The 27,584-nt window shown below is 48.3% G+C and overlaps 1 protein-coding gene across 8 annotated transcripts in view; it reads left to right on the top strand.

The window, feature by feature from the left end:
- Positions 1 to 27,584, top strand: part of ABCA4 (ATP binding cassette subfamily A member 4) — a 126,132-nt gene that overhangs the window by 30,380 nt on the left and 68,168 nt on the right. For 6 of the 8 annotated variants that reach the window (XR_012509109.1, XM_074369987.1, XM_074369988.1 and 3 more), the window contains exons 7-14: positions 4,279 to 4,368; positions 6,707 to 6,947; positions 7,946 to 8,085; positions 8,712 to 8,828; positions 9,738 to 9,935; positions 23,244 to 23,449; positions 24,091 to 24,267; positions 26,253 to 26,475. Coding sequence is in view for 7 of the 8 variants with exons in the window: in XM_074369987.1 (XP_074226088.1) it covers positions 4,279 to 4,368; positions 6,707 to 6,947; positions 7,946 to 8,085; positions 8,712 to 8,828; positions 9,738 to 9,935; positions 23,244 to 23,449; positions 24,091 to 24,267; positions 26,253 to 26,475 (1,392 nt within the window). In the remaining variant the exon portion in view is untranslated. Of the gene's footprint in view, positions 1 to 2,281; positions 3,903 to 4,278; positions 4,369 to 5,583; positions 5,684 to 6,706; positions 6,948 to 7,945; positions 8,086 to 8,711; positions 8,829 to 9,737; positions 9,936 to 23,243; positions 23,450 to 24,090; positions 24,268 to 26,252; positions 26,476 to 27,584 lie in introns of those variants that run through there. The other 2 variants (XM_074369990.1, XM_074369991.1) reach the window with 2 other exon arrangements.

Raw genomic sequence — 27,584 nt, 5'->3', positions numbered from 1 at the left:
AAACATTCCTAAGTATTTGCAATGATTGGTGAGATATCGTACAAAATCATTCATTAAATGAGTTAGTCCAGGTCAAACAATTTCAAAAGCAAAATTAAGAGCCTTAAAAATGCATGTACAGGTGCCTGTCTATGTCAGCGTGTAGACAGGTGCATAGAGATACAGACAAAAGCATGAATGCCTTTAACGTGTTGGAGTTGAGGTGGGATGGAGTTCTAAGACAGCGTGTGCACAGAGCCTATGGAGACAAAAGTCAGGGGGCGGAAAGAAGATGCCCACTGGGGCAGAACACAGCCGCAGACAATCTCCAGTGCACGGTCAGGCGAGGACAACAGACCACGGACTCAGCAAGGAGAGAGAGCAGTTACACGCACTGGGAGCTGGTGCCCGACTGACTGCTGATGCCTGAGGGTGACAGCTGCCCATTTCCGGTGTCTCTGGGCTCCTAGTCCCTCCTAGGTGCCCCCATCATCTAGGACCCTGGTTATTTCCTCTGCACAGCTTCTTTAGGCTCCATTCCCTAATCCCAGCTTCCTCCTAAGGTGGTCCTTCAGATGTCTCTCGGCTCTGCTCTCTGCAGTCTGAGGGCTCACCCTACCTCACACTCAGGCCCAGCACCAGTCCCTGCATCTCCAGTCTGGGGATTCTGATGATGGGACGGGAATGGGGCAGAATCACGGATGACTCCCAGGCTCCCAGCTCTGGTGAGTGGGCAGGAGGCAGTGCCACCAACTGAGGAAGGACATCCAGGAATGGAAGCTGGTTTGCGGGAAGATGATGTGATCAGTTTAGGACAAGCTGGATTTGGGAAAATGTCCAACAGACAGTTGAGGGTTGGAGATGCAGATTTAAAAGTCGTCAACAAAAAGGTAGCAGATCAAATGACAGAGGGGATGAGAAAACCCAGGGAGAGTGTACAGGGTGAGGGCAGCAGGATGCGGAGGTCCTCACGGACCTCAGCACGAAAGGGGAAGGTGGAGGCAGAACTGGTGGGACAGGCAGCAAGGGGACAGCCAGCCAGGCAAGATGAGTGTCATGGAGGAGAAGAACGTGACCAAAAGTGTCAAGAAAAGCAGAGAGGTCTGAAAAGATAAGAGCCGAAAGCATCCATGAGGCCTGAAAACCAGGGATTCCAGTGAAAGCATCTGAGTAGGATGCTGAGGGTGGGAAGAGGGAAGTGTCGGTGAAGACATGGAACACCAAATGTGAACAGTTCTTCCAAGAAGTGCAGGAATAAAGGATGGAGGAGGGAAGACCCCTCTCCCAAGCAAGAGAGAATTCTTCCTGCCTGACTGGCTTTGAAGTGGGACGTTGGCTTTTTCCCTGCCCACCAGCTCTTTGTGGGTCTCCAGGCTGCTGACTCTCCCTGTGGGTCTTGGGGTTTGCCAGCCTCCCTAACTGTGCGAGACAATTCCTTATAATACTCTCTTCCTGTGTCTATGCATCCTATTGGGTCTGTTTCTCTGGGGAACCCCTATTAACACCCTTAGTGAGTATATATTTCAGAGTATCAGGCATAGAAACACTTACAGTCCAGTCTGCTCGCTGCTATAATATGAGTATTCATTCATTTATGTTTGATGCGTGAGTGGGTGTCTACTGTGTGCCCAGCACACAGACAAGGTCCCTGTCTATGTGGAGCTTAGAGTCTAATAAGAGAGACAGATGACAAGTAATCAGCAGAATAATTGCCAGGGGTGAAGAGTACAAAGAAGGAAATAAACAAGGCACCTTAAAATCATATAACGGGGCAAGGGCAAGGAAAGAAACACAGAAAAAGGAGTGTCACCTAAGTATACCGTGGGGACGCTGTCTCCTTTCACGGTGGTGACGGTGTTAGGAATGAGACTTAGGGGTGAGGAGAACTTTCTGGGCAGAGAAGGGCGGGAACAATGGGCAGAGCCAGGAGGCATGAGAAAGGGACCAGCACAGGAGGAGATGTAGAAAGAAGTCTAGATGATGGAGATGCAAGAGAGAAGGGAGCCACGCACCAGCTCACGAGAGGCCATGTGTGCCCAGCACGGGTACTGACCTCTCCTGGAGGCAGTAGGGAGCCATGGAGGATCTTTGAGCAGGAGAAGTGACACGATTGGATTGGCCTGTTAGGTAACTCAGGCTGTAGCGGGGGGGGGGGGGTGCATTGGAAGAAAGGAGACAAGGCACAGGGGCCGGCAAGAAGGCTGTTCCAATAAAACATTCTGAGAGAGGAGCCATTAAAGCCTTAGCAAAGGCAATCTAGTGAGGAGGAAGGAAAAATGAGAGGATTGACTTAGTATTCATTCATTCATTCATCATTCATTCATTTAGCAATTCATTTATTTTTGCATGCAAAAATCTTTTTATTTTAAAATTTTTTTATTAAAGAAACAAACATAAAAGTAGAAAGAAGAATATAATGAACCTCCATGTACCCATCACCCAGCTTCAACCATTATCAACATTTGGCTGTTTCTGTCTTATCTGTTTCTTTTTTTCCTGAATTTTTTTTTAAAGCAAACCACAGACAACATTTCACCCTTACACACTTCCCTATGTATCTCTAGCAGATAAAAACTTACTTATTTTAACAAAACCACAATGCTATGATGGCACACAACAAAATTAACAATTTAACTCCTTAATATTACCTAATACTCAGTCACGTTCACTCTTCCTCTGATTGTTAGAGCTGGTTTGTTTAGATCAAAATCAAAATAAGGTCCACAATGGCATTTAACTGAGGTACCTCTTGGATCCCTTTTATCTGTAATACATCTTACTGGAGGGAGTCAGGAGGGAGAATAGGGCAGGGTGACAGCTTGCCATTGGCGCACATTTTCACCTGCGGCTTCCTCCCTTCCCTTCCTACCTACTCTTTTCAGCCCCACCCTCCCTGCTATGGAAAAACAGAAATTAAAGTCCTTTGCCCAGCATACACTGAAGCTATTTTCAAGTAGTTTGAAAGGAAGTCATGGCAAAACCAAAGCGTAGGTGCAGGGACAAGGCTAAGGAGAGAAGACACTTCTCAGGAATATAGTTTCAATGGTGGCTTTGGGGCTCCTTCCTCTGGAAAATCCGCCTCCTGCTTGCTTTGCAGGTCTCATGCACAACAAAGCCTTTCATTTTACAGTTAGAAAGTAAGGCTGAAATGCTAACGCCCCAGGAGTGTACATGCGTCTGTCCTTCAGTTCAGGGTCAGAGGAAATATGAGGGCCCCTGCACTTATAGCCAGGAGAGAGGGGAGCCGGACCACAGCTGGAAATAGGAGGCTGGGCTGCTCAAAGCCTAACTCCACCTGCTTCTCTGCACTGCTACAGCCAGATCGGTCCACCCATCATTCAGGAGAGCCGCACTGGCAAATAAGAAGGCAAGGCTTGTGGCTTGTGGTCCACAAATACAAGAATCAGAATTATGCATGGAGCTTGTTGAAGTGCAGAGCCCCTGAAGGCTACTCGAGATGCAAACTTGAGTTTAAAAATCACCATCTTAAAAGTTAGAATTCAGTCCTAAAAATCAGAGAATCAGAGATTCGATCACTTTTGAGACTATGCAGAAATGAAGTCATTCTTTCAGGACTTGAACTTGATTTCCGGAAAACAAGGTGTTGACCTTAGACTCTGGAACTTGGAGCCAGCAGACTTGTGAACTTTGACATTCCCCGCCCTGGTTGAAAACACATGAACAGCCCTGTGCTGCCGCGTGTGCCCGGGGCCACCAGAACACTGGCGTCAGCTAGAGAACCTGCAAGGGAACTTCTCTCCCTTTAAGGCTGCCAGCAACAGCTTTAAAAGGAAAGGTGCTGGGGTTGGCTGGCTCTTCCATGAGAGGGTAGTGCTGCACAGAGGAAGGGACACAGCCTGCCTGGAAAGGACATAGAGGGACAACAGGGACGAGGAAGCCTGAGAGTGCCCACAAAGCCCGAGGTGAACAGATGGACGCCCTCCGCACGGGTCTTCCTTTACACCCCGGGGGCTGTGCTCTGCTTTCCTTCCTCCAGGAGTCTTGTGTGGCGTCACTAAACCAGCAGTCAGAATCACCTCGGCGTATTTAATGTCACCATGGAACTGTTTGTGATGGACTATCTCAGCAGGGTGACTTGAAATAAGAACTTTGATTTTCTCAAGTAGACAGAAAAAGGTTGCTTCTGGAAGCAATCTTGCAGAAGAGGTCCTGTGGTCAGAAAGAGGGGAGGAAATGTTGTTCAAGCATACAGGAGTTCAGACAGCATCTGTGTGTGTATGTAGGACTACATATATGTGCCATATTATTTTTAAAAAGTTTTTTTGCTATCAATTACAGCTTCCCAAACTCGTGGACAGCGGTTCTCAAGGTATCAATCTGAGATCCTGGGGGAAAATATTTTCTGATATGTCACCAAGAATTCAAGAAGTAAGTGGGTTGTTGACAGTAATATAATTTCACTGTATCTTTCTACCATTTTATCACACTGGTTATGTCAAATAATTTAATTGTACCTCAAACCTGTTCAAGGAGAAATACACTTGATCTTTCCATCTAGCAACTTCAAAGCACCTCTTCATAACCTTAATTATCTGGGCTCCTGGGTCAGAGGCAGAAAGAAAGGGACCATTTGTCTAATTTCACACCTAGAAAGAAATGCCACTTTGGTGGAGCAGGTTATCAGTGGACTGACAATGGAATCTAAGGCTTTCCAGTAATGATGTGGTCCAATATTCTACTCTGCTCTTAAAATCCACGTAGATCTATACCACTAGTAGTAATAGCATACACTTACAGAGTGCTTATGGACACTCAGTGTCATTTATACATCAACTCACATTGTCACAAAGAGGCTAATTGACTTTTGTGTGTTGCTTTTTGAAAGATGTGCACCTTACAATCAATGCCCGGTTGCACAAGCCTTTGCGCATATAGAAAATGATTCTCCACTCAGTAGATGAGACATACTGCGGTCATAATGATGAAGAGATAGATATGGTCGCTGCCTTGTGAACATACAGTTCAACAGGGAAGAGAGATGTGAAACAATTACCTTCGAGTGTGATGAATATTATGAAAGAGAGATGAAAGAGGAAGCTTAATTTTCTCAAAACATTCTTCCCCTCCAGTACTTGCAGATGACTTGGGCTTTGCCAGCCTGGAAAATTGCGTGGTTGGAATCTGTCCTCATAAAACTTCGCTCAGCCTGGGCAGAGTGCTGTGCAGGGAAAGTCAGAGAAGGGCCTGTTGTACTGACGGCCACCTGCTGCAGTGGAAGTCTCTGTTTAACATTCTTTTCTTCATAAGCATTAAAAAAAATTGTATCAGTGTAATAGGATTGAAGTTGATAGAGAATTTTTTTAAAAATCCCCAAAGTATATCAATGCTCTTAATTCCGTGTGGCAGTTCCGGAAGGTTTCTTGCCCGTCTGGATGGCAAGCCTAGCATTTGTGAGCTGGGCTGGAGCAGAGGGCCCAGTTTATACTAACTGACACTAGACCATTTGACCCTGGAACGGCCCCTTTATCTCTGAGCACTTTGATCAAATGAGCAACATAATAATGATAATAACCCCTTACAAAATTGTCATAAGACTTGCTGCTGTTGAAGCAACGAGAGATTCCATCTTTATTACTGAAGCCTAGACTGTGATGACAGGCCCGACTCACCACGTGACTTCTACACGGCGGTCAGCGGTTTCAGAGGGGCAAGTGCTGGCATGTGGACAGAGAGCAGATGACAGGTAAACATCACTCATTGCAGTGGAGGAACTATTTTCAGTCTGACTTGATTGAATCCTCATGGTTTTTTTTAATTCCCAAGTGCCTTGCAAAATAAGTAACCAAATGTGTTTTTGGAAAAAGGCAGCATGGCTTTTATTTTGCATTTTCCTTTAAAGTCAAGTCAAATGGTGTTAGTGGAACTGAGACCCTGGTGACTCTGGCAGCCCTCAGCTGAGCCCTCAGCATTAGAGACCTGCCTTCAGAGGATGAGGCCCGTGAGCGCCACCGGTGCCCAGCAGAGGAAAGACCGCCAGCTTCGTTTTAGTTTGGTGCAGAATTTAAAGAGTTTTTCCAAGAATGGAAACTTCGTCTGTTCTATATTTGCTTGGATCTTAACACAAACACACACACACAAACACACACACACACAAACACACACACACACACAAACATGTGCGCGCACACAGAGAGAGAGAGAGAGAGAGAGAGAGAGAGAAACCACAAACCACACATTTCAAGGAAATGGAAGAGTTCATGTTTGGTAAAATTAAGCTAATAAAAGATAATCTTCCAAATATAAAAACTAAATTCTAAACTGTTTGGCTGAGGAACTTGCCCTGACTTTGCCTTTCTAGGACAGAGCTACTCCGCCGTTTTATTTCCCGATTTCTTTTCCCAGTGGCCCCATCCTGGTGGGATAACAGATCCTAAGAACCGACTAACAGAGAAATGCTCTCTACTTTTCCCCAAGGATATAGTCCCAAGGAATTAAAATTAAAGGGACTGGTAAAGAGAAGTAATATTGAAATGCTTAGGAGGTTAACTCTTTTATTCTCTTTAAGGCTGTTTTCCTCCCAGGCCCTGAGTGGATGGCAGTAGGTTTCATTTCACAGCTGGATTAAGGATTACTGAGAACATACATGTTTTCTTTTGAATGTGGCAAACACATGCCGAGGTCGCCCCAAACTTTGGAGCTTTGGCTTCACCGTAGATTTGTGACTCCAAGTGCCTTAGAATAACCTGCAGCCTTTGCCTTGCCCTAGTTCGTCCACCGGCGGAGTGTGCAAGACTTGCTGTGGGTGACCAGGCCCCTTGTGCAGCCTGGCGGTCCGGAGACCTTCACACAGCTGGTGGGCACCCTGTCTGACCTCTTGTGTGGCTACCCAGAGGGCGGAGGCTCCCGGGTGCTCTCCTTCAACTGGTACGAGGACAACAACTACAAGGCCTTCCTGGGGGTTGACTCCACAAGGAAAGATCCTGTCTATTCCTATGACAAAACAGCAAGTAAGTTTTCTAAGTCCTGCGTATAAATCGGCTTCTGATGAGCTGATGGGTTAACACTTCCAGGTGAAATCAGTCCTGGGGTGGACTTACCCTTGGTCTTGTCGAGGGGCCTTAGGCAGAGAGGCTTCTCTGTCCAGCAAGTCCATTTCCCGTGTGGGAAGAGGGCAGTGCTCATAAAGAATTCTGGAAGGGAGCCATGGAAAGAACTGAGACCCACTTGGAAAGGGAACAGAGGGGACATTCCCCACTGATCTCATTGAACTAGGGTTAAGTTCTAGAGGAAGAGAAAGATAAATGAGGAGGCAACCCCGAGTTATGAGCCAAGCAGGGGTCGGAGGGCCCTGGCAAGTCAACGTGGCTGTGGGATGTTTTCACCAACACAATGCAGTGAGAGTCTGCGTAGTACGGAATTCCATTCCAAATGGCAGGGCACTGGCAAGCCATCTCTCCCACCTTTCAGTATTTTTTTTGGCTCCTGTGAAGTGAAGGAGGGTGGGGTGTGGACGAAATGCAACTGGGTAACCCTCTAGTTAAAAACTGAAAGGAGGCAAGGCTCACACCAAAAGCAGTTGGGCCCTAAGGTAGCCGCACACAACAAAGAAGTTAAGCAGCTAATTGAGGGGAAATTATTGAGACTAAAGCCGAGATTCCAAGGGGAGGCCTTGTTTGGCCTCTCGGCCCCTTTCATCTGAGAATGGCCTCTGTTTCTTGCAGTAATCACAAGCAGGCTTCTCAGCCTCCTTCTAAAGCAGAAAAACCGCAGGGCAAGCCCCATTCTTTGTTTCTCTGATGAGGCCCTTGTTGAGATGCACTGGGGCACTTTGTTACTTACTAATGATGAGCTTGTTATTGGTGGGGTGCAGCCTATTAATTTAGATTATTTGTCAAATCCTCCAGCATACAGTTGAATGAGACATGTGATTTGAACACACTAATGACTATGTTCAGCTCTGAGCAACGGGGAGTTTCTATAAAATCTGTCCCTTCTCTCCTGACAGCGACCTTTTGTAATGCATTGATCCAGAACCTGGAGTCAGACCCCCTAACCAAAATAGCCTGGAGGGCAGCAAAGCCTTTGCTGATGGGAAAAATCCTCTTTACTCCGGATTCCCCTGCAACACGCAGGATACTAAAGAGCGTAAGTTCCCAGCTGGTCTTGTGCCTTCTGCCTTGGGCTGCCTAGAGAATGAGAATGCGTGTGTGTGCGCGTGCGCGTGTGCTTGTGTGTCTGTATTTTTCACCATGCCCTCCTGGTAGTGAGCCTCGTATTTTTCGCTAAGCAGGCTCTTGGTTCCTCCCCCATCCACAGTCATCACTGGAATGCCATGCGCCAGCGCCCCTGCCTGGGCCCCGCCCTCCCTATGCAGCCTACAGTGAGGTTTTCTTCCCACACCTGAATTATAACCCCAAGGAAGGGGTCACAGGTCTCCAAATCCTGGCTGCCCGCAACAAAGATAGGGAGGAAGGGAGGAAGAGCATCTGCTCACACGGAGTCCAGATCTAGCCCTAAAGAGGCTCGGAGACAATAGCGTCATCAGTATGATGGGTACCTCTGAGATTCTGAGATTCTGCCAGTCTGGGAGGCTGGGAAGCAGCTGACTGTTCTGGGAAATACTGATAGACTAAGAAAATAAAGACACTTCTTGACAAGCCTTTCCTGAACATTGAGGGTTTGTGACAGGAGCAAGAAAGATGCAACTAAAGGCCCACTTTCAGTTTTTTCCCCTCTATTCTTTAGCTGTTTCTATCTCTGTCTGCTTTTAGGCCAACTCGACTTTTGAAGAGCTGGAGCGCCTCAGGAAGTTGGTCAAAGCCTGGGAAGAAGTAGGGCCGGAGATCTGGTACTTCTTTGACAAGAGCACACAGATGACCATGATCAGAGTACGGATGGCGTTAGAGGTTGGGAGGGGGGAGGAGGAGGAGGGGGAGAGGAGGAGGAGGGGGAGAGGAGGAGGAGCAGGGCCAAGGAAGTTCCCTTTGTCTCCTTTTCCCAGTGAAGGGTTAGTCACTCCTGGGGCTAGGTCAAAATACAACAAGCGTAGGAATATCATTCCATGTTACATATATAAAACATACTACATACATATACACACACATTATACCATATGTGTCCATACTACATACGTACACACACACTATACCATATGAGTCCATACTACATATATATATCCATACTACATGTGAATATATATATAAAACACTATACCATATGGGTGTGTGTATATATATTTATATAAATATGTAAATATAAAACAAGCACCAGTTCTGAAGCTGTCACCCAGCAGAGTCACTGACTTTGGGTGGGACATATGTTTCTAGAGCTCTGGGGAAGTATGAAAACTGCCCTAAGACCAGTGACCTCCTGAGGCTTCTTGCTGTTACAGATTCACGTGAGGGCCTCTCCCCAAGGGGCCAGGTCTGTAACTGCAAAGATGGTTGAGTGTGTCTCTCTGGTCTCGTTTTCAGTTTCGCAAAACCAAGAGATAAGAGTCCTACCCAGCAGGGATGATTAAAAAGAATCAAAAAAATTCCTTAAAACAGGAGCCTTCCCATATGCCATTTCCCTGCCTCTCTCTCCCCCACCCCCATACACATCTCCCTGCTATTACAGAGGCCTGTGTATTTGAGGGAAACAGGATATAGATGGATATGACTTACGATGGAAGAAAACCCACCAGGTTTTTAGGGAGCCTCAGAGTCTATCCCTACTCATTAAAAATTGCAAATGGCCTAAGACGGACCAAAGATCGTGGAATTCTAAAGGCCATGACTGTGTTGCTTCTCCCCAAGGACGCCCTGGAGAACCCAACAGCGAAAGCCTTTTTGAACAGACATCTTGGTGAGGACGGTGTCACTGCCGAAGCGGTGCTGAGCTTCCTGCACAAGGGTCCTCGAGAAGGCCGGGCTGACGACTCAGCCCGCTTCGACTGGAGGGATGTATTTAACGTCACTGACCGCACCCTGCGCCTGGCTAATCAATACCTGGAGGTAAGGGCAGCGAGTCACCCGAGGGCTGCACTCGGTCCCTCCAGGACGGCCCTGTGTGTGGAGCCAAGTTCCCTTAGCAAGTCCAGTGGTCTTGGGTTTCAGCTCTCATCTTCCCCATTGAAGAAACAAGCGTTCCCACAGCCCCCGAACAGCGGTGCATGCTGTTCCCCCCCAGCTTCTCCTCAGCTGAAACAGTTCCTTCTTCACATCTCCTGCCTCCTGACAAACGGCTTCCTGCCTCCTCCTTGGCTGCTGCTCCCCCGGAGTGTCCGTGTCCGCCCTCAGCTGTCTCCTGGCTGCCGTGGCTTCAGTGGCTGTCCACTGGCAGTGTCCACCACACCCCGAGCTCCGAGGTGCCCTGTTGCGGGACGCTCCCACCCCCGGGCCCTACAGGCACATCAGACAGGCGGGTTCTCTCAGTCCTCCAGCAGCTCCACCAGGAGTGCACCATCATCATCCCCACTTTACAGATGCAGAAGCTGAGGCTTAAAGAGGTTAAATAAGATCCCATCCCACAGCTTGTGGGTGAGCAGACAGGATGCAGATCTGGCGCCTGACTCAGAGCCTGCCGTCCTGGCCCCTCCACTGCCTCTGTCACATCACTTCGCTCTGTCTCCTCATCTCCTAAGTATCTCTCGACTCTGCCTCTTGCTTCCCAGGCTCTCTGAGGCCCAAAGGCCTTGTCATCATCTCTCCATCTGCCTCTTCATCCCGGCTCCAGCCCACCTTCCCACCACTGCTCACTCACACATCTCCGGCTCTGCTCCGTGGGCCCTTCCACCACCCTCTGGCACACCCTGGCTTCTCATGATTTCATCCTTTGCAACTGGTTGTTTCTCTACCTATTTGTTAGAGCTTTTTTGCTTAAACAAAAAAGAGAAGTTATTGGTTGGCATAACCTGGAAGCCCAGGGGACCTCGGACACTGTGTCCTTCCATCTCTCCTTTCTGTCTGCCTCAGCTCGGCTTTGATCTCAGCCAGGCCCTCTCCATTCGGTAGTGTGTCAGCTGCTCACAGTCCTCAGTGGCCGTCTTTACACAGAAAGCTCCCCAGAAAGAGGGAGCAGCCGTCCCAGAGCATCAGCAGTACTCCTGACGTGTTCTCTGATTGGCCTGGCCACCCTACCTTCCCGGGAGTGCCTCAGGGATGGGTACCCCCGCGGGGTGGGGAAAGCAGGCAGCTTCATCTGAATCTCCTGGACTGAGCAAGCTTGCTGTGAGGAGGGGGAGGGTGTTCCCCCAAAAGAAGAAACACAAGGCAGAGGGTCTGAAAGGGCTTCTCCTTCCCTGTTTGCTGAGCTTCTGCTCGTTCATTCTTTGAGACTCGGCTCTCAGGCGTCACTTCTGCTTCAACGCAGGGGAAGTCGTTCCCTCCCCTGTGCTTCCCAGGCCTCTCTTCCAGTCTCTCTCAGGTGCTGTTCGAGTCAGATGCAGGTCAGCTGCCAACACATCCACCTCTGGCTGCTCAGCAGACTGGAGTTCTCAGCGTCAGGGAGCACATGCTAGTTATTTCTAAATTCTCAACCTCAAACTCCTAGGGAACATCTCTGTCTGAGAGTGTCTCACACTTGCCAGAGGGCCTCATGTCATGTAGAACCATTAGTGGTAGAAGATGCTCTGGACAACAGAGAGGGAATTAAGCCCCTAAGAGCCAGCCCTGCCCCAGACCCCATGGTCCTGGTCCCCAACTAGTGAGAAAAGCCCAGCTCCACCTGTCACCACCGGGCTCTTGAAGACTCCCTGCTGCCCGGGCGCCACCAGAACCCCCCAGAGTGGGTGATGCTCCTTCTCCAGGGCCATGGGGAGGCAGCACGGGCTCCCCAGGCGGCCTTTCAGAGGGGCCAGGTGTGGCAGCATCAGCACTAAAGTTCATGTCATGACAGAGTGATTCCCTACCTGTCTGAAGGCAAGAATGACCATGGGTGCTTTTTTACAAAACAGATTCCTGGACACAAACCCAGATCAACTGACTCAGAATTCTCAGGGAGGAGACCTGGTAATCTGTATAGTTACAGACCTACTAGGTTGGTGGGGGCCTTGCAGTCCCCTTGTACAATTACTCAGCTGACATCGTCTCTTCTCACGGTGCTTCCACCAGCTAAGTCCCCATCCTGGGCAACGCCCACCCCCATTCACCGCCAGGTTATGGTATAGCCAGGTTATACCATAGCTGGGTTATATTATAGCCAGGTTATACCATAGTTGGGTTATACCATAGCCAAGTTATAGTATAGCCAGGTTATACCATAGCTGAGTTATAACATAGCCAGGTTATAGTATAGCTAGGTTATAACATAGCCCAAACTTTTGGAGGGGGTGTGGATGGAGGGGCTCTATTCCTTTACTCTGTCAGCTGGAGCTCAGTGGTTCTCACAATGTTTTTGTGAGGTACTATCAGTAACAAAGAATATTTCCTGCCTTTTGTTTGACTTGACACTTGTGTGGTGATGTAAAGGACTTGTTTTCTTGTAGGATTATTTTTTCCATGTAGTTTGTGCTTAATGTAGCACCAGGCACCCAAAAGACACTTAATATATATTAAATGCTTAAATGGCTAAGAATTCAGTCTGTGGAGCTAGACCACCTGGGTTCAAATCCCTGCTAATTTTGCCTCAGTTTCTGCATCTGTAAAATGGGGGTATGAATAATACTTACCTAATAGGCTTGTTGTGAGAATTAACTGAGTTAATTCATGCAAAGCACATAAGACTGTGGCTGGCATTTAGTAGGCACTTAGTAAATATTAAGTCTTTAGTAAACTACAAACAAACCCAGAAATGCTACTTGGGAGGAGAAGAGTGGAATTGGTGAAATCAGGCCCAGCCCCTGGGCCGCTCCTGGCGCTCCTCCAGGGGTTACAGAACTGCAAATCACATGTCACATCAGCCACCAACACTTCCCTGGGGCTTTGCAATCCCATTAGCCAAGGAAAGCTCTCCTAAGTGAAGGCCACTGTGGCCACGGGTCAGTGGGCTGCCCCAGGGGTTCCTAAGAGGGGTTTGGACCTTCCGCCCTTGGTGAAGAGGGAGGGGGGAAGTAGGGGGATGACCTGAAAGGAGGAGGGGGTTGGGGTGGGGAATGAGCAGTGAGGACAAATCCAATCACTGCAACTGGTCCTGGAAGTCTCTGCTTTTGTTCTTGTGTTTCGGGAAGTCTGGAGGCGGCTTGGAGACCCCCCAGCTCTCATTCTGAGGACTACTCAGTAGCAGACAGGCACTAAAGAGTTTTGAGAACCTCCTCCGGGGCCAGCCTCGATACTTCCCAGACTATTCCAAAAAAGAAAAAAAAAAGTCACTTCAGGAAAATTCAGCAAAAACACTCTAAAATGTAAGTTATGTTGATCCAAGTCAGTGTGGCACTCAGATGTGACACTGAACAACAGAAACGCCAGGAACTAAGAGCAAACTTTTAAGCCTTTTGTCATTATACGAAAGGGGGGTGAGTCAAAAAGGTTTCTCTTCACCTAAAAGGAGGGCTAAATCCTCTTTCTTTCTGCTTGGGGTGAGGCCTTAGTTACTGGCCATCCCACTGAGTAGCCTGGAGAGTGTCCCATTCCCCTGGAGCCACCTGCCTGCGCCATCCGATGCCACGTTAGGCTGCTGCTTGAGGAAACTCTCTCACCCAGACAGTGAGGATAAGTGGGCCTGGACGCAGCCTCTGAGCTGCGTCACTCTGGGAAAGCCACTTCACCTGCCGAGGCTCAGTTTTCTTACCTGTAAAACCCAGTAATAACACAGCAGACCCCACAGAGTTGTTGTTGAGGGTAGAGTGAGAGAAGTGTGCAGGGCGCCCAGCACGCGCGTGCCATCAGTGAGTTAGGCATGTGTGTAAGTTCTCTGCCCTCGGTTTCTCGTCTGTTAGGTGGGGCTGGTAATGCCTTCCTTTCCAGTGGCTGTGAGGATGAAATGGGAGAGGGCTGGCACCAAGGAGCGCCATGTGCGTGGCAGCTCTCGCTGTGAACCGCAAGGACGTGCACCCCAAACCACAGACCAAGTGAGGAATGCGCTTTCCTGAGGCTGGCTTTGTGTAAGTCTCAATCAGGGACTGTGGAGCTGTTATTCACGTTAACCTGGCGAACTGGCTTGAATCAGGGCTGTTTCTCGAGCCCTTCTGGCCCTTCTGTGGACCGTGGCCCAGTGGATCCAGGACTTCTCTTGCTCTTAGGGCACCTCTTCAATAAGGGGCTTCTATCATCTCATTCATCTCATAACCATGTCCAGTCTTTCCCCTGATGCCCTGCCCTTATCAGGGAAAAATCAAGACATGGATGAAAGGCAGACCTCCTGGTCTGCAGGTGGGCAGTCAGCTAGGGAAAGGAATGATGGAGACACTTGGGAGCCTCATCTCTCTACCAGGTGGAAGGAGTCATCTCTGTAGGACTCCTGATCGAGGGTTAGGCCTGACACAGATGGAATGCTATTTAGAGTTCACAGTGTATTTTAATTTTATAGTGTATTTGAATTCCAGGTCTTAAGTTTCACATCAGGAAGCTGAATTCAGCCAAACTTTAGTATGAAAATACCTCTGATCCAGGCATAAAATTTAACTAGTTAACGACCTTTCCCTGAGTCTTGAGGAGACGTGTATTCATTAACTGCTTTTATCTCTGCTGTCAGCACAGTCAGTGTATGTGTGTAACTCTTTATTATCAACACGGTGGTTATCTTCTTGATGAATGATCAGGAGGGGGCTGTTTTGGACTACTTTTCCTCTGTGCCTAGCATGCCCCTGGCTTCATGTCACCACTACCCAACCAGTACGTGCTCAGGGAGTGTAGTTTTCAGGCCTAATAGGATTAAGAAGACAGAGCTATTGATCATGTCACCTACTTTAGAGTCAAAAGCGTAGACATCTGTTGCATAATATCTGACCTGTTGCCTTCTTCTGCTGATTCATTGACTCCAAATGTGCATTAAGGGGCAAGGGTAAAGTCGGGGAAGAGGTCAGAAGGGTGCAAAAGCCTGTACCATGAGAGCAATATTATTTCAAGAGCCGTGAACTGGATCATAAGCAGCTCATGGGCAATGGCCTTATTTTGTGCCTCTTCAGTCTCTGAGAAACATAGAATTGGGCTGAGGAAGGAGAACACACGTTGGGGGTTGGGGGCTCAAGTGACGGGTGAAGGGAAGGAACTTGCATTTGAGCTTGCTGTGAGCCAGCCACTGTGTTGGGCACTTTTACTTGTCACCTCATGCAGCACGCTTGACTGCCTGCCCAGAGACATAATTGTTACCATTTTATAGAATCAAAGACTGACTTGCCTAACATACCATAGGAGGTAAGAGCTGGATCCAAGATTCTAATCTAGACCTCTCAGCCTCTGAAGAGGAAGTTCTTCTACCATAAGGGGTACATGAGTAGGGGGTTCAGTAAGTATTGTTTGGATAAATTACATAATGAGTTGGATGAAGGCAGCAATTATTTTGTAATAGTCAGGGTAACTGACACTATTCTGATTCAGTCTTTTCTGCTTAGAAAGAACTAGATTTAGAGGAGGAAGCCAAAGAAATTTGCGCTCATGCAGTCATTCATGTTTTTGCATGAATTGAACTACCTACATCCAAATAAATACTGTGAATCCCTGACCTCTAGAAGTTCACATTCTATTGGGAGAGATAAGCATGTCATTAAATATGGTGGTATCCCAAGGGACTGCTAGAATCCAGTCTGGCAGAGTAGAAACAAATTCAAAATGCCACAAATCCTCCAGGGACTGTCAATTATCCTCCACATTATCTCCCAAATCCCCCCTTCCTCGCCCTCTCCATGTATGGCCTGTTTACAGAGGCCTGTACCATCTCTCCTGGCTGGTCTCGCGGCCTCTGGTCTCTCGCTGCTTCTGTTCAGCTCCCACGCTGCCTCCAGTGAGATCCTCATGAAACCCCAGTCTCACCAGCCATGGCGTGCCAGCCTGAAGTGCCCCAGTGACTCCTCACTGCTGTGTCGGTGAAGGCCAGCTCCTCCAGTCCCTTCACGGCTCTTCCATGTCATATGGGACATCGTGCTGCCCAGGCCTCCCGCCCTGCACAAGCCGACCCCTTCTTCCACTCAGGACTCAGCGCCTGTGTGTCAGGCCTCCTCGTGTGCACCGTATTCCTCCATCACAGCACATGATAATTATTTCACACACCTCCCCACCCACACAGATGTGAACCCCGTAAGGGCTGAAAGTATCTTATTTATCTTTTGATTTCCCAACTTACCTTCTTGGAGCTGCAGTGGCATGAAGTTTACACCCATACATGCCAATCTAAAGCTGAAAATACATTTATGCTGGGCCTTAAAGATCGAATGTGCCTGCTAAGCAAGGCAGAAGGAAGAGCGTACGTGAGGTGCAGAGGTGTGAACGAGCCAGGCTCCTGAGAGGCAGACGGTCTGGGCAGAGGTGTGGCTGTAGCGTCAGGGGCGGGGGCCGGGCAGAGGGGCAGCAGAGTCCCGAGCTGGCGCCAGGAGGGTCAGCTGGCCTGGCCGGTGACAGCTCCATCCCGAAGGCAGCAGAATGCCACCCCCGGCGCTCATCTCTGGGCTCTGATTTGGGGCACTGTCGCTGGTTCACTGCCTGAAAAATAAGGGTGGTCACTGGAGCCACAGTTAGGGCAGTGTCACCGGCATGGCTGGACCAGGTGTTCGTGACTGGAATATGCTTTCCATGGTCAGTGCCCGGCCCTGTTGATTATGAACTATTTTGAATATGGTAACACTTACTTCCCAAAGTTGTAGGAATGACTAAACAAGACAGCATTGAGAGCTACAGTCCCCCGCAGTCGTCAGCCCGGCTCTTCGGCCTTTCCTTGGATCTGACTGCACAGGAAGCACTACTGGGTGGCTTTGCCCTGGCGGGAGCCTCTGTGCTCCGACCCGACCTTTTTATGTGTGTCACTGTTGTGTTTATTTATTTTAGAAACGGTCTTTTGAACGGCTGTGCCCTTCCTGTCCCTTTGTCTTCAGTCGCGGTGCATCTCCTCACTCTCCGTGGTCGAACATTTCAGCCGTCTGTCCGCAGCGCCCGGTGTGTTAGATAAAATTCCCCACAGGGCCTCTGCCTCCTTCTCACCATCCCGGCCAACTCTCGCGGCCCAGAGCTATTTTCTCCAGTGGCGTTTTCCCTGCGGTGGGAAACGAACCTTTAGTGTTACGGTTTCAATCTGCCAGGAAATCCATTCTGGGATGTTTGCCCACATCCACTGGCACTTTTCAAAAGGAACCCCAGGTGTCTACGTTAACACCAGCAGGACCACTTGAAGCCTCCATTGACATTCATCAGCCGCTTTGTTCTCAGCCTGAGTGTGGAAGTTAGATCTGTGAGAGGCAGGATGGCAGAGCCAAAGCCTCGGAAGTGTGCAGCAGCGCCCTTCTTACCCTGAAGACTCCCTCCTGGCATGTCCTGGGTATCAGTCAGAACACATCAGCACCGAGTGCCAGGCCCCTCTGATTATCAAGTGCAAGGAAGAAGAGATTCTTTCTCTCTCTGCCTCTGCTAGTCATCGGTTCCCACTTCATAGGTAATTTATGTTACTTAATGTGTTTGAATTAGAGCTGGAGAGGTCGCAGTTGAAGAAGGAAGCCTGCTGCTACTGTGGCTTCTTCTGTGAGGCAGTGTCTGATTTAGCTGTGTAAACAAATGACTGCCTTCTCCAGGGGTCGTGAGCACAGCTGCCTGCCCTGGGGAGAGCCGCACCTCTTCCACAGGGCGAGCTCAGCTTGCTGGTGAGAAACCGTAGGACTGGTGTGGACTTCAGACGGTGGTGGCCCTGCCACTCGGATTTTGGCCGCAATAGTTGGGAACTGAAGGAGACAAGGAAACCTCTTCTCTTGCTTGACTGCCTTTGGCTGTCACAGGGCATTATAACGGTTCGCTTTATGATTCTGAACTCTGATTGCAAAATTTGCCCAGAATCTGCCTCTGAGGCCATAAGACACTGTCTCTCTAATCAGTGAAGATGCCCTTTGGATTTTCCCAGTAGTGGCTTTATGCTGAGTCTCTTACACTCGCCAGTTCTTTCCTACCTTCAGGGTTCATCCCTAACATCCACGATCACACAGTTTCTCTGTGTAGAACCAAATAGCTTTTATAAATATATGTGGCCTCAGCCTCATTAAAACCAACTGTTTTAACTTACAAGCTAATCAGACCAGACCAGATATGTCAAACTCTATGATCTTGCTTTGCTTAAAGGTTAGTCATTCATCGTTGCCTCTCACATACACTCACGCACACACTTGCATGAATATACATGCTCATTAGCCAAGCTCTTCAGGGACCAAAGCAAGTACCAGTAGGGGACGAGGCCCCTTGCTGTGAGGCAGGTGGCCTCCACATGAGAATGCCAGGGTGCCTCATGACTCACACCTCAGGGGATGACCCGGGGACTTCTGACTCATGTCCAAAGCAGCATCCACAGTTGCTCTGCCTTGACCTGGAAGATTTGGTGAGGATGACGCTCCAGATTAGCTTCATCAGATCCTCCTCTGAGTAGAGTTGTCCGCCTTTCACCTGATGGCCGAAGAGCAAGCTAGTGAACACCAGTGGGATAGGACCCGCCCCATTGCCCCCGCCACTGCCCAGGTGGACGTGGGGCTTTGGCTTCTGTCCATAGCACTGTTCTAACCAGATGAGGTGCTGTAGATCAGCTGGGGATGGCTTGTGCTCCCAGCTGCATTCTTTTAAAAAAATAACTGCCTTCCTCCCCAGACAAATAACTATGATGAATGAAAGGTAACCCGGCAGGGGCTTAAAAGCCACTAGACTTTTTTGACTTTCAAGATGTTTCGCAAAAACAGTAATAAAAATGCTATTCATCAAGTCCTTGTTATTTGTGAAATAGTTGAGCACCCTACATGGTTAAGATACCAGCTCACTCCAGAGGAACTTTGCCTCATTATGCCTCACAGGAGAGCTTGGAGTGATAATCGTAAAGTGGTGGTGAGAATTCAAGGGATTAATACAAGCAAAGCCTTTGGACCAGTTTTGGGGACACAGTAAAACTTCAGTAATCTTCAGCTTTTATTCTTACCAGGAGGCACTGGCTGGCCCTTCCCAAACGTGTTCCTGTGATCCTTAGAACATACCTACGAGGGAGGCATATCTCCATTTTGCAGACAGGAAAACAGAGGCCACAGTTAGGAAGCAGCAGAGTGGAGATGGTGTTCAAACAATGCCCTGTACCCCTTTCCAACTGGGGGATGATAACTCAACCTTGAAAGCAGATCACATGATTCCGGGCAGAAATGAATGTTTGAGAGCCTTTTCAGTTTTGTTTTTCCAGAGAGTAGCATGGTGCCAATCTAGGGGGACGCAGCAGGAAACGTGACTGTGAATCAGCCGCCTGATGAAACAGCCAGGCTGGGGCCCACGTCACCGCAGGCCTCAGCAATGTCCCTGAAAACACCAGCACTTAGATCTCCCGTTAAGACACGAAAGGAGAGTTCAGAGAAAACGGCTGCCTTGCTCGGAAAGTCACATTATTAAAAAGTATTTGTTTTTATTAGTTTTCTTGCTTCAATAGGAGTTATAATTTCATTAACTTTGTAACAAAAATTCACTTTCCACTAGTTTCTCCTAGTTTGTCATCTGAATCTGGGGTGCGTACAATTATGTTCAAAACACACCACAGTGAAGCTGTATTTCTTGCGGCATTCAGGACTTCTAAAATTAAATTAATTCAGTTCCTCTTTCACGGGGAAATGCTATTCCAGAGACCAAATGAAGAAGACACGGCCTCTGACCTCCAGCAACTTGCCATCTCTGGAGCTGTGCTAACCAGTACAGTAACCAGGAGCCACATGTGGTTACATAAATGTAAATAAGGTGAGAAGGTCAGTGCCTCAGACGCACTGGCCACGTCTCCAGTGCTCAGTAGCCGTATGTGATCCTGGCTACTGCACTGGATAGGGCGGAAACAGAACATTTCCATCGCTGCAGAAACTTCTGTTCTACTAGTCTACTGGACCGGGGCAAGAGACCATCTCCTTTAGGAATCCTATTGCTGCAACTTTGTGGTTGCGGTGTGGCTTACCCTTAGAGCACCGTGAGGGTGCAGCACCACCCTTCAAGCTTGACCCATGAAGACATGGATTCATATTCTGCTTCTGACCTGTGTTGACCCTGGGCAAGGCCCTTTGCCCCTCTGACATCAGGTTCCTCAACAGTAAAGCAAGGACATTAGGTCACATGGCCTCTAGGACCCCTTCTGTCCAAATGCCTTATGACACTGTGGAGTAATTGGAAGAATATTCTGTGTGTGTGTGTGTGTGTGTGTGTGTGTGTGTGTGTGTGTTTGTATGTGTGTGTGTATGACAGCTAAAAGAAACTGCAAAGAATTCCCATCTCCCCAAATAATTTTGTTTTTTATTTCAGAAATTTAATTTTCAAATTTCCTTTATTTGTCAATACTAAAACTCTATACATGTAGTCCTAAGTTTGACAAACTGATTTAAGAGAAAGAGAGAGATTATTTTATTACCTGTCTGTAGAAGACTGAAGTCTCCCTGCAGGAGACGCCAGTGTTCCTTTTCTCGCATGTGCTCCAGCAGCACAGCTTGAACGCCTCCCTGTCCACGCAGCAGGCTGCCAGCTCTCTGTCCCCACGGCGCTGTTGTTGAGTTAAATACTGGCACACACCGGGAGCCAGGCCCTCGGTCTTAGACCGCGGAGAAAGTCTATATATTAGACTCCCCACAAAAAAAGAGAAAAAAATCATAAAATAGCAAGCCCTATGTTATTTCCATTCAGGAAAAAATGACCATTAATTGAGGACCTTTGGTGTCATGGCGTACTTAAGTCTTTGATCTCATTAAAGGACTGGCCAGTGACAGTCTGGACAATGGCTATTTGCAAAAGAATAGTTGACTAAAGAAAACTGTCCATTGCCCTGAGCTCTGCAACTTCAGTGACTGGTAGTTCTTAAAGGAACACCAATTCCGGTTCCCTTTAAAATAACCGTCTCCTTAGCATGGTGTCACCCAGGCCTTGGCGCTCTAGGTTTTCTTGTTACCTGTGTTCCTCTTTCCCACATCAGCTGGAAAAGTTAACAGTTTCTTTCGTTTTCTTTCTTTTTGTTCAGAAGACTGAGACGGTTACAGAGGACCGGCTCCCAGGATGTGGAGCCCGAGGCAGGACGATTTAGCCCAGAAGGCCCAAGGAGGGAGGGTTCGCAGCACTTTGTTCAAATTCAGCTCCTCAGCAGAAAGAGGCTTCTGGTTCACCCTCTGATGCCTCCGGGTGGGACTCAGCAGTGAGGGGTTTTTGGTGACTGAGTTGTGTGGGCCTGCTTCTCACCAGTGCAGCGGGAGCGGGGCTCTCTGGTCAGGTCATGGTGATCTGTGCGCTTGTCTAGCTTCTTCATTCTCCTGGTAATTGCTGTGGGATCAAATGAGCTGTTTGACGACTACTCTACCACTTTGGGGAACTCAGCTTTTGTGAGCCTAAGTTCCCTGGGCTGCAAAGTAAGGGCGAGTCAAAGTGTGCTCCCCTATTTTACAAGACAGTCGTGAGCACAGGGAGGGCCTGCGGACCAGGCTGTATGTGTGGCTTCTGGTGTGGGGAAGAAGTCTGGGCCTGGAGTTGAAAAGTGGGGAGAGAATCCAGACTCTGCCACTGTCTAGCTGCGTGACCTCTGGCAGGTCTCCTCTTTAGTAAAATGAGGATTCCAGGTAACTCGCAGGCTCTGTGGGGGAGTTAATGCGTTCCTTTAAGCCTGCGTTACATCAACAGCCTTCTAACCAGGCCTCCTGCTTTCCCCTTCCCCCTACTAGTGATCTTTCAGAAACATGATTTGATCCCATAGGTCATTCCCCTGCTTAGAACCTACAGTGGCTTCTTGTGGCTTCTTTAGGGTTTGCCAGGAAAACTGGTTTTAGGATGGAAAGCCCTGTGTCCCAGGGAAAGCCCTGCAAAGCCCGCAGGGCAGCTGATCTGGGCCCCATGCCCCCCTTCCTAGTGCACACCTCTCACAACTCATCTCTGCATACCTACGTGCTTCTCTGCACACTGGGATGACCTGGGGAACACTTGATAAAATGCTGATGCCTTGGCCCTGTCTCTTGAAAATCTAATTCCATTGTTTGGAGTTGGACTTGAGTGTAAGTATCTTCTTAAAGCTCTGAGGTGGTTTGAAAGCACAGCCAAGGAAGGGAACCACTGCTCCATTCTTGCAGGCCTCTGAAAATCCCATGAGCTATTCCCTGTGCCTGAGCTGACCTTTCCCCTGCTTTCTTCTCTTGACTAATTCCTGCTCATTCTCATCCTACTCAGGAGTCTGTTCCTCCAGGCAGCCCTCGAGGACTTCTCCAGGTAGACTTAGCCTCCTCCCTCTGCTGGGCAGCCAGACTACCTTAGGCCTGCTCCCACCCGAACCTGATCATTCTTGTACTGACTGTTAGTTTACTCCAAACTTCTCCCTCTTTAGGTCTGGAGTTTCTTTCAGGAAGAGATTTTATCTTTCTTCCTTGTAACCCCGGAGCCAAGCAGCTCTGGCACATTGCAGGCTCTCAGTAAGTATTCCATGAACAGATTAATCAAGACAGCTGACCTCTTGTGAGTTCCATTCTAAGAAAGAAACATCGACACAATAACCCTAGTGTATCACAGAAATAGGAAGTTGAGGGGAAAAAAGCACATCTGAGTATGACAGAAAGCTTTACCAAAACAACTCCCAATACTCAAATTAAAAGAAAGGCTTGGTTTTGCTCTTTTGTGAGTAATGATTTTTTTCTCTTCCCGGGGAGAAAAAAGACATGTTGGGAAATTCCTCCTCCATTCTCATTATCTGGCAAAAGGTTGTAGCTGGAAATGATCTCTCTGACAAGGTCATGTTGGCTCTCTGTCATTTTCTCTCGTCATCCTGTTCCTCCCTCAGCTGGCCATCCTTGTGTGTTTGCAGAGAGGCAGGAAGTTTCACCGCTGGGACTGCTTCTCTCTCTCTTTAAAACTCTTTTATCGGCAGGCTTTCTGATCTTCAAAGCAGCCTGTGTCCGATGTGACCCCGCTCCCTTGACTCCCCGCGCTGGGGAGGGAGAGCTGTGAGCATTTTTGTCATTTTGACGACTTGCGTGTTTGGACAGCCCAATAGTGCAGTAGATCTTTAGGGATGAGAGCGAGTCAGCTTTTCTAAGCCCCTCCTTTCATCCCCAAATCTAGACACACTGGAAATTGACATCAGACCCAAAGTTAAGCAAACAGTAGGTTTATAGGTCTCCTTGCCTTTGACCCATCCCTGGGGCAGCAGCCCTGATCCTCTGTCTTTTTTTGCAGTTGAGTCTTTGTGGTTGGTATCCCTCAGACTGTTTCAGTCTTTGTGATTATCTGCAGTGCTTGATCCTGGATAAGTTTGAAAGCTACGATGATGAATTTCAGCTCACCCAACGAGCCCTGTCTCTGCTGGAGGAAAACAGGTTCTGGGCTGGTGTGGTATTCCCGGACATGTATCCCTGGACCAGCTCCCTGCCGTCCCACGTGAAGTACAAGATCCGAATGGACATAGACGTGGTGGAGAAGACCAATAAGATCAAAGACAGGTGACGTCTCAGGCGCTCTCAGAAGACCCTGGGCGTCCCCAACGAAGTGTGAGGCAAGGAAAGGGGTTCCTGCGTGCTCAGGCTATCCGTCTCCTCCCAGGGCAGAAGGATTACTTGGAAAGGCACAGGAACACTTTGGTGTCGAACCACTAAGCTAGCCACTTGGCCCTGCTGGTTGGTGGGACCAGGAGAGCTCAGCTACTCTGCATTCACCCTCTCAACTCAGCACTTGTCCCTGGCTGGCCTTCACGTAGTTTGGAGGCAAAAATCTCTAGGTATTAAATTATCTTCACATAGAGATTCTGCAAATGAGGTTTCAGCAAAGTCACTGGAAAATTACATTTGGTACAGAGTAGGGGACTGAGACTGGACTGAGCCTATAAATCAATAAAATTAAGTTAAATCAGAGGAAATAAGATATTTTATAAAGCTCAGAGGAGAGTCCTTGAATGAAAGCAATTAGAAGCTAATATTCATAACTGAGACTTAAACTGTGAACTGGAAAATAGAATCGGATAGTGTGAAAGAGTTCAGGGGGCAGTTTCGGAGCGTGAGTACCAAATCCCCTCACCCTTGTGAAGGGGGAGTGAGCTGTCTGTTCCCATTTGCATCCTGTGTCCCTTCCTGTGATTTCTTCTTAGGTACTGGGATTCTGGCCCCAGAGCTGACCCCGTGGAAGACTTCCGGTACATCTGGGGAGGGTTTGCCTATCTGCAGGACATGGTTGAACAGGGGATCACGAGGAGCCAGGCCCAGGCTGAGGTTCCAATTGGGATCTATCTCCAGCAGATGCCTTACCCCTGCTTCGTGGATGACTCGTGAGTCCAGGGTCCTAGTCCCCCTCCTGGACAAGCTAACCAGGCTGCTGGGGTGGGGCAGGGAAGGGGTGCTCCCCAGGCTTCAATCTTTTTGGAGAACAACCTGGGGCCTGGGGCCAGCTCGAGGAGAACCGAGCTCTGACTGAGGAGCCTGCTTCTCCCCGGCTCCCTCCAGGCAGGGCCCGGTGGACTAGTAAAGTGGAGAAAGGAATTGGTGTTGTGGGTAGAAAAGGGAAGGTGAAAATTAAAGCAGGGAAGTGAGGTTGGGGGAGGGGACAAAGGCTTTTAAATTTTCCACTACGTAGTATGTTTGGTATGTGGAAGGGTTCAGGTCAGTGTTTGCCCAGTGATTGCCAAATCAGCAAATTAGGACTCTGCATCACAAGTAGGGCCGGTTCCTAGGAGCCTTGGAATAATGCAGCTCCATCCCTAATTAACATTCCCATGATGTGTGCTTAATGAAAAGGTAGAGGGATGTGTTGGATGAGCTTGGGCCCTCCCTCCCTGCCCACCCCCTTTCCCAGGCCTGTGCATGTGATGGCCAGTAGCAAGCTAAGCAAGTAGCCTACTATTTTCTGAAAGTGCATTTGGGGGGTGGTAGAGAGAGGGACAGAGAGGAAGAGTGGCTGGGAGGGCTCACTTACCATGGTGCTCCCAGGACAGCAGCAGAGATCTACAGTTGACTTAGAGACTCAACTCTTAGGGAAAAAAAATAAAAACTGAGATGTTCACCATAGTGTATGTGTGTATCTGCGGGGTTCAGGGAGGAGAGAGATACAGCCTGCAGAGAGGAAGAGTCAAATTGCCAGCTGGCAAGGCAGTAAAATAAAGCCCAGTATGGGCATAACACCTTGGTCTAATCGGTTCTCGTTCCTCAGCTCTACAGAAAAATAAAAGAGACAGCAGGCCTGTTCTGCAGTCGGTTTGGGTTTGGACAATAGGCAGAGATCGGAAGTGGAGCCCAGCCAAAAGCCTGGTTCCACTTTTAAGATCAGAATAGAGGTGACTGGCAGGGAAGTGAAGTAGGGAGTGAGGAGGCAGCAAGAATTCTGGCCATTCAGTGTGGGAGAGCCCTCTGGTGGCCCGTCTCAGAAGGCTTGTGAATTTAGCCTCAGAATTCAGCCTCCCTGGGGCCATCTTGAGAGAACCCCCCCCCCCCCCGCCCCATGCTGGAATTGGGCCCTTCCTGTGACACCCAGTAGTTTTCAGTGGATGATAATCTCAAGGGCTTTACTAGCACACCGAGCACAGGGAAAACATACATGAAGTTCACAGTAGAGTCATTCCAGACGGAACACCCATGGATGCACTCCACTGGTACAGGGCTGTGGGGTTGGTGACTGCCGAGTCACTGGTTGGTTTACTGATGGGTCAGTTGCCTCTGAAAGTGCCACACTGATTAGTCGTTTTGTGCCGCTCCCTGTGTAACTGGGGTTAGACCCTCCAGGGTAGACAATGCTGACCCCTTGGGGAGTCCAATTATTGCTCTCACCACCACCAGTTCCCTTTGTCCACCTTCTGGACTTCAGTGTTAGTTAGCTTATACCTACCTACTCCAGGCATATTCCACATTGTCAAGTCTGTAGTCCTTTCCCGTGAGATCTTACAAGGTCTATACTAGGTAACATGCATAGTATGATTTTACTTGCATAGTTTACTTATAGAGCATTCATCTGGACTAACCAAAAAGCTACCTGAGATCTTACAAGAGCGCCTATATTGTGTAACATACATAGTCTAATTTTATTTATACATTTTACTCACAGGACATTCATCTAGGCTAACCCAAAGGCTACCATCTTGCTCTAAAGGCTACATAACCCTTCAGGGCAAAGTGCAATGTATTAAAAGATTCAAGTCCGTTGAATACCCAGTGGCGATTCTTCTGCCTTTCCCTCCACCTGGGCTTTGTCCTCAGCAAACACTTGCTCCCCCTCCACCAGGTACAGGACAGTCTACCACTCTGCTTCTCTCTCTTGCTTTAGTTTTACGATCATCCTGAACCGCTGTCTCCCTGCCTTCATGGTGCTGGCCTGGACCTACTCTGTCTCCATGACTGTAAAGAGCATCGTCTTGGAGAAGGAGTTGAGACTGAAGGAGACCTTGAAAAATCAGGGTGTCTCCAACACAGTGATTTGGTGTACCTGGTTCCTGGACAGCGTCTCTGTTATGCTGATGAGCATCTGCCTCCTGACCGTATTCATCATGGTAAGGCAGGCGCAGAGGGTTGAGAAAATCTTGAATAGTCTGTTCCTCCCACTTTCCTCCTGTTAATGAACCTGTGCCTGGATTAGTCATCTGGCACCAAAGATAGCACGACACGTAGCTGCCGAGCCATTTCAGCCAAGGCAGAAGACACTCAGAGAGACAAAATCCTCCCCGAGGAGCCACTATATTGTAGCATTTTCCCTGCTCCCATTTCCTGCCTGGGAGCCACACTCTACATAGATTATCCAGCCCCATTTGCAAACCACCTGGAGAAGCTGCTGTTAGCAGAGCCCAGCACAGGGTGATGCTATGTGTAAAATGTTCTCTCTTTTCAAACAAAAAAGAAGTGAATCCAAAAAGTGTTTTCCTGGGATTACTGTCCCATCCGTCACCTGGGAAGACTTCAGTGTATTAGGAAAGGAGATCTAGAATGTTTATTAATTACCACCATGGTCACACTATTCACGGCTTGACCAAAGAACATTCTGCTGCCTGAAGAATCTCCAAGACCTCTGTTTTAAAGGATGGAATTTGGAGTCCATCCTGTCTCAGTTTACAGGTGTAGCAGCTCACGTAAGTCCATCCTCTGCAAACCTGCAGCTCCCTTGAAAGCCTTATGTCATAATGCACTGCTATGCTTCACGGTTAGCTCCTCCACAAAAGATGATCTTTGGTACTTGTTGAATGATAGGACACAAATTAAGGTCGTTTTTTCTATTTATTTGATAGGATTTGGTATAAGCTTTATTTTTTTAACTGAAGTGTAGTTGATTTACACTGCTGTGTTAGTTTCAGGTGTACAGCAAAGTGATTCAGTTGTGTATATATTTTTCAGATTCTTTTCCATTTTGGTTGTTACAAGATATCGGGTACAGCTCCCTGTGCTATACAGCAGATCCTTGTTGGTTGTCTGTTTTACATACAGTAGTGTGTGTGTGTTAATCCCAAACTCCTAATTTATCCCTCCTCCCTCCACTTTCCCCTTTGGTAATTATAAGTTTGTTTTCTATCTGTGAGTCTATTTCTGTTTTGCAAATAAGTTCATTTGTATCATTTTTTTATTCCACATATAAGCAATATCATATGGTATCTTTCCCTGTCTGACTTAC

The sequence above is a fragment of the Camelus bactrianus genome, chromosome 9, assembly GCF_048773025.1.
Source record: "Camelus bactrianus isolate YW-2024 breed Bactrian camel chromosome 9, ASM4877302v1, whole genome shotgun sequence".
Lineage (NCBI taxonomy): Eukaryota > Metazoa > Chordata > Mammalia > Artiodactyla > Camelidae > Camelus > Camelus bactrianus.
Note: the sequence above shows the minus strand (reverse complement) of the source record. Positions and strands in the feature narration are given on the sequence as shown.